The 11,579-nt window shown below is 33.3% G+C and overlaps 1 protein-coding gene across 1 annotated transcript in view; it reads left to right on the forward strand.

Annotated features, from left to right (window-relative positions):
- Positions 1 to 11,086, forward strand: part of LOC129234796 (putative phosphoenolpyruvate synthase) — a gene marked incomplete at its 3' end in the record, with an annotated part of 77,594 nt that extends 66,508 nt beyond the window's left edge. The window contains 7 exon segments of the mRNA XM_054868744.1: positions 546 to 704; positions 4,180 to 4,314; positions 7,938 to 8,022; positions 9,547 to 9,635; positions 10,319 to 10,381; positions 10,616 to 10,708; positions 11,027 to 11,086. Coding sequence (XP_054724719.1) covers positions 546 to 704; positions 4,180 to 4,314; positions 7,938 to 8,022; positions 9,547 to 9,635; positions 10,319 to 10,381; positions 10,616 to 10,708; positions 11,027 to 11,086 — 684 coding nt within the window.
- Positions 11,087 to 11,579: the final 493 nt, after the last annotated feature.

Below are 11,579 nucleotides of genomic sequence, written 5' to 3' on the forward strand. Positions count from 1 at the left end.
TATCAACCATTTTCGTAAGGGAGTCTCCCCTACTATAAAATATGAGGTGGTGCAAAGTTCACATAAATGACTGTGTATTGACAAGTGTAACACACATGGAAGTTATGGTGCCCCTCAGAAATCCTGGCCCTCTTCATTCGACGACTCCAATTCAATTCAAAGCCGGTTGAAAGTAAGAGAAACATGGGCTGCTTAAATCAAGCGTTGGCGAGACAAGTTTTTCTGAGAAATTTAGGTGTTTATTTGCTTTTAGAAATAAATTTCAACTGAAAACTCGCAGTAAACTCCTCGTTGAGGAGCGCATTGTGAAAGTTTTGATTTACTTTTCGCGTTTACTGCCCTCCCCTTTTCCTGTGATTTCAGTGTTTTTGACTTTTCCACCGAGTGCCAATAACGCGGAGGAGCACTATAGAAACACCTAGAAAATTCTTCTCCCTTTGTTTTGCAACCCGAGGAAAAGACCTGTGATTTTTGGGAAACAACTTAAAAAGCATAATACTTACATTCATTACACATCTTCAGAAATGCTTTTTTTCTTCCAATAGCTTATTTCTCGCATGGATGGCCATGAATCTCTCATGGCTCAGGCATCTATGATCGCCTTCTTTGGACGTATATTGGACGATGAAGATATCTTCAAACTGGCCCGAGAGAAAGCACCCGCTGCCAGGGAGAGCGCCCCTTCTCATTGGGACATGATTCGAGTAAGAGAGATTATTTCACATCTTTATTTTTAAAAACCGTTACAGTTACATATTGTTCAATTATATAACTTTTAGTTTGTTTTATTTCGCATATAATCGTGTCAAATTATAGTAGTAGGAAAACATTGGCTCTCAAATAGGCTCCTTTACGTAGTACCGTATTTTCGGGAATAAGCGCCGGTGTAAGCACAGCATCGTAATATATTCGCAAAGAAAAAAAATTAATGTATGCGCCGCAGCTTCCATATGCGCGCACCAAACATTAAACAACTTAAAAGCACAATCAGTAGTAAAGAAAGCTGGATTAAATGTAAATAAAAAATATTTTTTTGTTTCTCGTTGTTATTTTTAATTAACAATAATGAAATATTTTTAAAAATCCCCATTTTGCATTTTTTGCCTTCGACATCCCTCGATTGGCCATCATTTTCGATGGTTAATTTATCCAATTTCCAAAGGCAAACGCATCTCTCATCAATGCCAAACTCTCTGGCAGTAAGATGATTTCCAATTGCTTCTGCCTTTATTATCTTAAACTTAAAGGGTGCAGTATTCAATCGCTTGGAGGAGCCATTTCAAAAGCAACTCTGAAAAAATTCAGTAAAAAAAGGTAAGCCAAGAACGCTCGAACGACGGCAAAAGATGAAACGCAACGATGTGAGTGAATTAAGATTAGTTATTACCATTAGAGCTAGGAGACAAGTTTTCAATTGGGTTGCTTGACCGAGCAACCGCATTTGTGAGGGCGGTGGTAAATTTCCTTTACACAACTGGACATCCATCCCCCTCCTTTACAAGTAGCCTCCTCTCCCTGACCACTTCGCTCCGACGCGATAAGGTTTGCTCACCCACGTGGATCAGCGTTTCTCTCGTCAGTGAAACACGTGCAATCGCTGACTCAACTTCCCTCCCCCCTCTTTGCTTTACTTGTCGTTCAAGGCCAAAGGATTTCCCGACTTTTTCACTCTGACGCGACAAGGCTTGCTCGCCCACGTGGTTCAGCGTTTCTCTCCACAGTGAAACACGTGCAATCACTGACTCACCTTCTCTCCCCCATCTTTGCTTAATTGGTCGCCCAAGGTCTAAGGATTTCGCAAATGAAAGGAAACGATGTGGTGCCATCTATTAGCAGCATTTTCAACATTTTTTTTAACTTAGGACTTTTGTTTTTAAAGCTTCAAATTAAAAAAAACGACACTGTATCCGCCGCAACCGTTATATGCGCCGCACCGACCAATTTTTTTTTCTTGTATGCGCCGCAGCGCTTATTTTCGAAAATACGGTATTTGGGAGAAATAACTAAGGCGGACCCAACACTTCCTTCCGCACCACCTTTACGCTTATAAAGGGCAGATGTTTATTAATTATTCAAAAGAATGCGCGTGTACTTATGTGCGCGCATTGGATGCAATTCTTCTTAATGAACAGTTTTTTAGATATTTTTCTACGCATACGTATAAAGATATGGTAAACATAGAAAATTAGATACTTTTTCCGTGATGTGTCAGTTGGCTCATTTTAAACCTTGGCTGTCATTTTTTATTTTGTTCATTGCCATCATTTTTGGTCAAAATTGCCAGGAAATTACTTTTTTGTTGATATCATATGTTATTTTGCCATCTTAATACTTTTTCAAACAAAACGAGTTAAAGCCCCATTAAAAAGAGAAAAAAAATCACTAAATAACACTGCACCGCTAAAAAAGCCTCCTTCAAATTAGAGGTGCGACATGGATGGCAAAACATCGATGTTTCATAACATCGATGGTATTGATACATCGATAAAAAAATCGATATTTTTAAACATCGATCTTTTTATCAATGTATAACACACATTTTTGTATATACTACACTAATTTAAGCAATACAAAAGAATACGTACCCGACGAATATGTTGAAAATACTGAATCTCAAACCATGAATATAATTTAAAATAAGAATAACTTCGCAACATCTTGGTATTATAGTAGGACAAAAATTGATAATGTAATACAAGCACCGATTAATACAAACTAGCTATAGTAATAAAGAAATATTTTCAATCTGAATGAAACTAAAAGTTAAATTTGCATCAAAAAAGAATCTAAGAAGAAATGTATCATAGCATTTACCGTCAGTTGAATGATAAGAAAAAGTTGTGCTAATTATTTTAAAAATACAAAATTAATTCTAAAAATTATTTTTGAGAGCAAGAAATATTTGTTCTACTGTTAGTTAATAATTAAACACAAATCGTAAGTAATAGAGGGAAGACTTGTTGGGGGAAATCCATAAGTAACCCCGAATATTGGTGTTGCCAGCGTGGAGAAAAAGAAGTTTGTTTACTATGTCCCCCAGAATGCCCCAGAAGCATTTCTCTTTTCGCAGACTATCCAACCAATCTGAAAAACATCTCTTTTCGATGGAACAGAAGTTGCCGTCACTATCAAATACTTTAAAGCAACTTTTACCAGCTCAGAATTTTTAAAGTTAGAATTTTCACCGTAGTAACGTATAGGATTTTCCTTTAGTTTAAGAACTGGAGCCTTGAAATAGACTGCAAGTTCTGGCACTAGACTACCAGTGTCAGGTTCTTCCAATAGCTTTAATCTCTTCCTCACTCTCTAGTTAATCTTCTACTATCTTGTAGTGATCGTCCCAAAAATCATCCTCTACACAGAAAAATTGATTTTATAAAATGGGTGCAAAAAATGATTTTTTTTTTTTTTGGCAACTCTATGTAAACTTAATTACCTAGCGAGATAACTGGAGCAAATTTTATGATAATTTTCAATTAAAATGCAAAAAACATCAACATTGAAACCAAAACATCGACAGTCCAAAAACATCGAAAGTAAAATATCAATGTTAAAAACATTGATGTTTTAACAAAATTTTTTTGTAATATTGTCAAGATGCATTTAGCCTTCTTTTATGCTTTTTTTTCCTTCTCTGACTTTTACTGGGAAAGTAGGCTAAAAGTGAAGGAATTGTCCCACAGTTTTCTTTTTGACACCATTAGAAAAAGCGATATTTTTTACTCCAGATCCATTTTGACCTATGGTCGTTAAACTAAACTTATATATCGAAAGGAAAAAAAGTTACAAATTTTTTTGACTCAAGTTCAAAAAATCTCATTTCCATTCAAATTGTTAACCCTTTTCTTTCGCATTTTAATTCCTTTAACTTATTTTATTTTGTGTTTCCATGGTTACGTTTTTTAAATCCATCTTTCTCGATTTAAATTCTTAAAAGTATTTTAATATCGATCTTCAGTGTTTGGGAGGGAAATTTTGCATTTTTTAAAATTCATTTATTTAAGCCTCATTGTTGAATATACGTCACTTGACACAATTTTTATTTTCAAGGTGGAGCGGGCAAAGAAGGACTACCCAGCTAGTTTTTTTTATGAAACATTTACTCAATCTGTATTAGTACTCCTGCAATTTTAAAAACAAAAACTATTCAAAACTGTGCTTTCACTTTCTTTATTGTAGAAATTGTTTTTTGCCATGTGGGAGGCAAAAAAAGTAAAGAAACATTTGGAAAGTTTCGAGTTTCCTGTTCAGAAGTACAAATCCTCACAAGAAATGTTCCATGCCCTCATGAATTCTTGCTCCGAATATGACGGGGTAAGTTGATATTTTACATTTTAAGGCAGGCACAAAGTAAATATTTGATTAAAAATGTATCAAGAACATAAATGTACAAAATATTTTGCTACTGCCGTAGAAAGTTGTGAAATCTCATGCAGAGTTTCCACCAGCAACTAAAGAAGCGACTAAAACTACTATTTTGAAGCAAAGGCGATCATGGCGACTATTTTAGCCAAAGTATGGGCATAAATTACTATTGTGCAGTCAACTGTACAAAAGGTGACTATTTCAACAAAAAAAAACCCGACTAAACCACATAAAAAGTTCAATTTTTTCCCTTTTTTTTGTGAAAAAAAAGAAAAGAATTCGAAAGAAAAATTAATAATTTGCGTAAAAAATCAGGAACGCATTTTCCGTGTTTTTTTTGGGGGGGGGGAGGGTTGGAAATAACTGTTTAAAAAACAATAAAATGAAATGCAATAAACATATTCACGATCAGAAATGTGTAATATTCATGTTTTGTACGAAAAGTTTGTTTTGCATTCGCAGTTTTTGGAAAAAAAAATCGTTTTTGCTACTACTAATTTCCTTACTTGTTGTCAGTACTCTGAATTAATGTCAGTAAAATTTCGCTTTTTAATGTCTTGTAACCTTATTACATTCTAAAGACGATTGCTATTTTCCACGTGATCAATGATATCGCGAATGTGACTTTTCTGGCGCTTTGTGTACAGTTAGTATTTTACTGTTGTCTTATATTAACAGTTAGACAATGTGAAATATAACCAGAATGTGTCAGCACTTGCTTCTTTAGTGTTCATTTAAAAGATTTGAACTAAATATGGAAAGTGATTTTTCCCCCAAGCGTTATGTGGTTATTAGTTGTCTAGTTAGGATTGTTAAAACATTGTCGTTAACCACAGCTTTTGTAGTGCTTACTTCAAACTCTTCCCCCTTCGTTGCGCACCTATATGCATTAGGGTGGTTCCAAAAAACTTTTTTTCAGCTTGAGTCCAGGATACGCCCTTTTTTTTTTTTTTTTACACTTAATAGTATTATGCTGTAAACATCTTAGCTTCTTATTCAAATTTTAAGACGGTGCTCAATGGTCACTTAATTTAACATTAGACGTATCACAGAAAATGCCACAAATTAGAAATACTTAATTTCCCCAGCTGTTTCTTTTTTTTTTCTTTTTGTAAATAACTGTTTTATTGCAATGTATATGAATGTTTCTAGTGTATATTATAATATGTAGCATTGTTTTTTCAATTCGAAGTATTTTTTAACCCCCCTACCCATACTATTGAAGTTTGGGGGGGGGGGGAGGGCTTGAGCATCCTCTCTCAGTTAAAATAGGAAGCTAAAATTCTTTCACTTCGTATGCACAAGTCTAAAAATATTGAGGGGTGTCCCGGTATCTAGGAGAAACTTTTTTTTTACATGTATTTTTGAACCACCCTAATATGCATATTCATATAAACCTTGAAAAGTATTGCTGTGGGGTCGAATAAATCATCGCAGTAATCTGCGGAAAGAATCGAAAGAACAAATGTGTTTCGATACACCCCGTAAATTCTTCACGTTTTCTGGCGCAGCATAAAGATTTTGTAAACTCTAAAACGGTAGACTTGAACAGGCCTGTGACTAATAAAAATTCTTTCCTTAGGTTTAAAACCTGATAAGGTCTGTGTTAACACACAATGTTTTGCAGATGATGAAAACATAAGGTCATTTAGCTTTATACGTGTAGTCTTGTTAATTAGCCAATTGTGTTTCCAGAATTACAAAATGTAATTAATTAACTCCTCGAGGTATTAACTTCCTAAAAAAAATTGCAACAAAAAGTACTTAAACGTACATTTATGTTGGAATTTCTTTTTATGATTGGGAAGTTTCGTTCCGTTCAGTTAGTCCTGGCAGAGCTGAATCGGCGGGAGCTTACAGATTAAGCTCCCGCGTCAGTCCTCTCAATGGACTGAAATACGTTCAGTCCATTGAGAGGAGATAAAATGGATGGAGTGAAGACTTTCATTCGTGAAGGAAAGACCCCAAATCATGTAATAGATTTTAAAGAAAAGCATTGGAAGAAATCAGGTTTTTTTCGCTAGTTTCACGTAAAACGTGTCAACCATTCGCCGATGTCGAGTCACGTGACTTGAGCTCTTTGCACAAGCTTTTGCTTAGCCAATCAATGGGCTTGCTCCCTCCATTTCAATTCCTGCCCTAAAATTGGGTCACGATTTTTTTTAATTGCTTCGAATACGTGAATGGGCATGGCATGGATTTCTAACTTTTTGAACAGCTGTAGTGGTTGTTGGCTCTATGCTAAGAGTAGGGTAGACGGAGCACGTTTAAGCAGGGCCCTTTTTTCAAAACGAATTATAACTGGAGAGCCAACAGCCATAACATATTGATACTACACCTAAGCAAATATTCTCACAAGTTTTTGAACTTCAGTCGAGCTTCGGTCTACGCGGAAAGAAAAATCTTGTTTTTTACCAAGCTGAGTAAATTTTGTGTTGAACGTTTTGAAGCTTATTGTGAACAAATAATACTTCGTTAATAAAGAACAAATATATAAAAATTTGCAGAATTTTATCCTTTTTTGAGAATTGTATCTGTATGATGTTATTATTATTATTTATTTATTTATTTATTTTGCACGTTAGAAATAAATCCAAAGTGGGCGACGGGGCAAGTTTACGCGTTTCCGTCGAAGCACATTTACGCACGTTTTTACTGTGTTTTACTTAAGTATGAACCTGATACTTTTTTCACTCCGAACTGTCTCAAACCTTTTTAGTATTTTTAAGCTATTTAGTTTTGAAAATCACCATTTCAATTTTAATTAAGTTACAAATTCGTATCTTATAACTTAAATCATACAGTGCTGTCTTCAATCCTGAGCTTTTACTTTATACACTATTCAGTCTGAAATAAATTTGCTTTTTTTTAAAGATGGTAAGACATTATGTTCAAAACACTGACTTTAGGTGTCGAAATAAATATGCGTAATCGTACCCTGGTGTCCGGGGCAAGTTTCCGAAACCGACTTGAGCTCAAAAATAATTTTTTTAATGGTTAAAAACAGTAACTGAGCAACAACTAAATATACCAATTCTGACTCCATTAACTGCTTCATAAAACCACAATGTCCAAAATGTCCTAAGTTAGAACATAAAAATTAGAAAATTCATTGAAAAAAAAAAAAAAACCTCGTAAACGTGCCCCGGTCTACCCTACTACGAACTCAAATTGCTAATTATTTTTTTCAGAACATTTTAGTTTAGAAGTCTTATATTCTACAATTATTCTTCTTTGCTTTAAAGCAAGATTTTGTACTTCACTGAACTGCTAGTAAATTAATTTAACTTTCGTTAGACATGATTATGTCTTTCAGAACGTGCTAGCTAAATTATTACAAGTAAATTGTATGAAAGCTATTCAAATACAAATATAAATTTATTTGATATGGTATGCTCGAATAAAATTTAGATAATAGTTGTAGTGAATAGAGACTTCGATTTGCACGAATTCGATAATTTACTTACATTTTTACACGATCAACAACTAAGCGACATCACTTAGTATATTGAATTTGTACTTTTTTGTTATGTCAAATTTTCCTCTCATCCATTTTTTTCTTTTGTCTTTAGGGTTTTAACCTTCATATCTCATGTACGGAAGGATCTATGGCCTGGAATATTTTCTTGTTTCTCATACTTGGAAAGAACAAAGAACGTTAGTAATCCTTTTGTTTCATTTTAACTCAGGGTTGGCAACTTTCTGCCGAGGCGGTTAAAACCACTGGTAGAAACCGGTTAAAACCGGCATGGCAAAAACCACTTTCTGTCACTTTGCGGCAGAAACTGGCAAAAACTCACAAAATGAAAAATAAATTCTTGATATACAATAGAAAATGCATGGAAAAAATAATTGTTAACCAACGCACTGTAATTTTATTACAAAATTATCACAATTCAAAATCAAATGTTACATTGTTTGGACCCTGCAATTGCCTCTTAGAAAAGGTGGTTTCAAAAATCTAAACAGGTTCTCACTTTAATACGCACAAATGAGAAATTTTAGGATATTCTTGAAACAGAAGAGCTAGCAGACAATGCATCAAGGAGCAAGCAATGTTCGTGAAACTTTTATCTATTGTCTAACTGGTCCACCATGTAGTAACTGGGGTTGTGGTAAAAATTTGACTGGAAAAATAAGTTTTGAGAAATGGGGCCAATTTGTTTTGCAAACTGTGACATTAGGTACAAAATCTAGGCAAGTAAAATTCTGCCACTTTCTTCTTGAAGCACATGACATGATAATTTCAATCACAAACAATTTAGAGGAAGCATATAAGTGAGCAAATTACAAGCAGTAATGCCTGTTTAATTCTGTATGTCACTCCTCTTTCCTAAGTACCTCCATATGATTTTTTATCCTTTGTTAAACTAATCCAAATACTATGAGCCTCTGCAATTGAAAAGTTCCCTTTCTGAACTAAATCAAGGGCACTAGCATTGGATTTTATTTTTTTTTTTTTTTAACGATGAAATGATGTTTAATTTTTTAGTTTACTTAAACAAATATCATTTACTAATTACTTGAGTTATTAAAGACATTTTAAAGTTTTTGCCAGTTTCTGTCGGTTTTTACCGGTTATAACGAGTTTCTGAGAAAAAAAATGAGGAAATGATGATCGTGAAACTCAAAAATTGTAGTTAATCCAAATGTCTTCATATCTAGGAAAACTCTAATATAAAGTAGCCAGTGAAATTTACATTAAAAATTGAGAGAAGAAATATAGGCGGTATTGCAAAAACTACTCGTACAACGATGTATGCCACTTCAAATTTTTAATTCAAACTTTTTTGGCTGCTTTCGAACAAACCTAAATATGAAGATATTAAAATTAACGGCAATTCTTGAGTTTTGCAATCAAAAAATCATATCCTGATTTTATTTCACACCTTTTAGTGCATACCAAGCTTATAGAGATGAGCTCTAGATTAAAATATATATATATATATATATATATATATATATATATATATATATATATATATATATATATATATATATATATATATATATATATATATATATATATATATATATATATATATATATATATATATATATATATATATATATATATTTATTTCCTTTCGTTTAAGGAGGTTTCGTTGTCAAGTAAGATAATGCCGTAATGCTTCCATTGAATCTTAATGTTTCTTTAATCATTGTATTTTTTCTATCTAGACTTTGACACGGAAGCTTACAGCGACTTCTCCCGCCTTCTTTCGTCGGCGTCGAACGTTGTCAGTGCCGATGTACCAGGAGCTATGCAGGTTCAGATACATATTTCATATAAAATATATATCATAGCTATATATTATGTATAAAATTTCATTTTTATATATATATATATATATATATATATATATATATATATATATATATATATATATATATATATATATATATATATATATATATTTATATATATATATTTTTTTTTGACAAGTAGGAAACATTTTTTCCGTGAGCAATCGTGAATTGCTTATTAACCTCACTTGATTGATGTTGATGTTGCTCTGATTTTTCAGATTACCATGACGATGAGAAAGAATCTAGCTCGTTGTTTTTGATATGAATTAAGAAGTCTAATTTTCATCGCTATGGTTACAAATCGTTCACTTTTTCTATCATTCATTTTTCCCCCCAAGCATATTTTATATTAAAAACCGATTTCTTGTGCAAAATCACGTTTTTTTTTCAGAGAAAACACCAATAAAGATAACGCACCTACACACACATGCCTACATAGATATAAACACACACACATGCCTACACAGATATACACACACACGCCTGCACGCACACACGCCCCCCCCCCATACCTACACACACGTCTACACACACAAGATCCAACGAGTAGGGTCCTATCGAAATTCGTGATTGTGAAAACCATAATTTGAATTCAAAATGTCAAAAAAATCAACTTTTATTATTTTTAAAATTTCTTTTACAGGATGTAGCTTGCTCCATCGTGCAACACATGACTAGGGAGGATTTCAAGGCCATGAACATCGAGGTATGATCACGTTGAATTTTACATTGAGCCAGCAAATAAGTTAATGAATGCTGGTTTAGTGAGCCATATGATAAGTAGATTGTTTAATCTACTGTTATAGAGGAGTACAATTAATGTTCCAGATCGTTTGGTATTATTTAATTGCATTAATTTTAAGACCAGAGTTTAATAGTTTATGTATCCTGTATTGGTCTCTTTTTCTATTCCTCTTTCACTTGAAATAATTTATTTCAGGATGCGACGAACTGGTTGCAAACTTCGCCTACAACTGCCGGGGTTAAGTTCCGAGAGTTTCTCCAAACCTATGGACATAGATGTTTAAAAGAGGCAAGTATTTTAACTGTTACTGATTGACTATGGTATATTAGTGTTAAGTCCTGTTGACCATCAAATTTTTACGCATTTCCAGACAAATTACGTAGAAACGCGACTAGAATTTTTATTGGGGTGGGAATCGTCAACTAGTGGTCGTACGAAGGAACAAAACAAGAAACAGCACTTAATTTTAAAAATTTTCCAGAGTTTGGTGACATTTTTCTCATTTGGTGAAAATGGCAAACAGGATTTTATTCTCATGTTATAACTAGTTTTCTTCATCTTCCCTCCCCCCTCAGAATGACTAAGTATTGTTTTATATTTTTGCAGTTTGATGTGCATACCACAACATGGGGACTGGATCCTAAATCTTTGGTTAAACTGTTACAAGTAAGTTTTGAAATGTAACTAAAAGAATACTAAAGTGTAAGAATAATCTAAAAGAACATTTAAAATGTCCTTTATCTCGTGACTCCTCTTTAAACCAAAATTTAAAAGTAATCGACGCGTATGCTATTCTTTTTTTTTTCCTTCTCCTATTGCGATTTACTAGTGATTTTAAGAAAATTTATGATATGGTTAACCCGCTAACATTGAAAAACATTCCTCACAATTTTATGATCAGTTTCATTCGCCGTAGGAGTAAATATAGTTACTTGAATTTGAATCCGTATACTTCACTTTCATAGCAGTATTAACAGGTAAGATAAATAAATACCTTTGTGCTGAACAGTAAAGTAAGAAATAACGAGCTGATGTGTGCCTCACATGACTTCCTTTTACTCCAATTTAATGTCATTTTTCCATTATTGATAACTTTAATGTAATTCAATAGTTTACTCTCTAAATATCACCAACAGTGCCAAATTAAAACCAGATTAAA

The sequence above is a fragment of the Uloborus diversus genome, chromosome 1 (genome assembly GCF_026930045.1).
Source record: "Uloborus diversus isolate 005 chromosome 1, Udiv.v.3.1, whole genome shotgun sequence".
Taxonomy (NCBI): Eukaryota; Metazoa; Arthropoda; class Arachnida; order Araneae; family Uloboridae; genus Uloborus; species Uloborus diversus.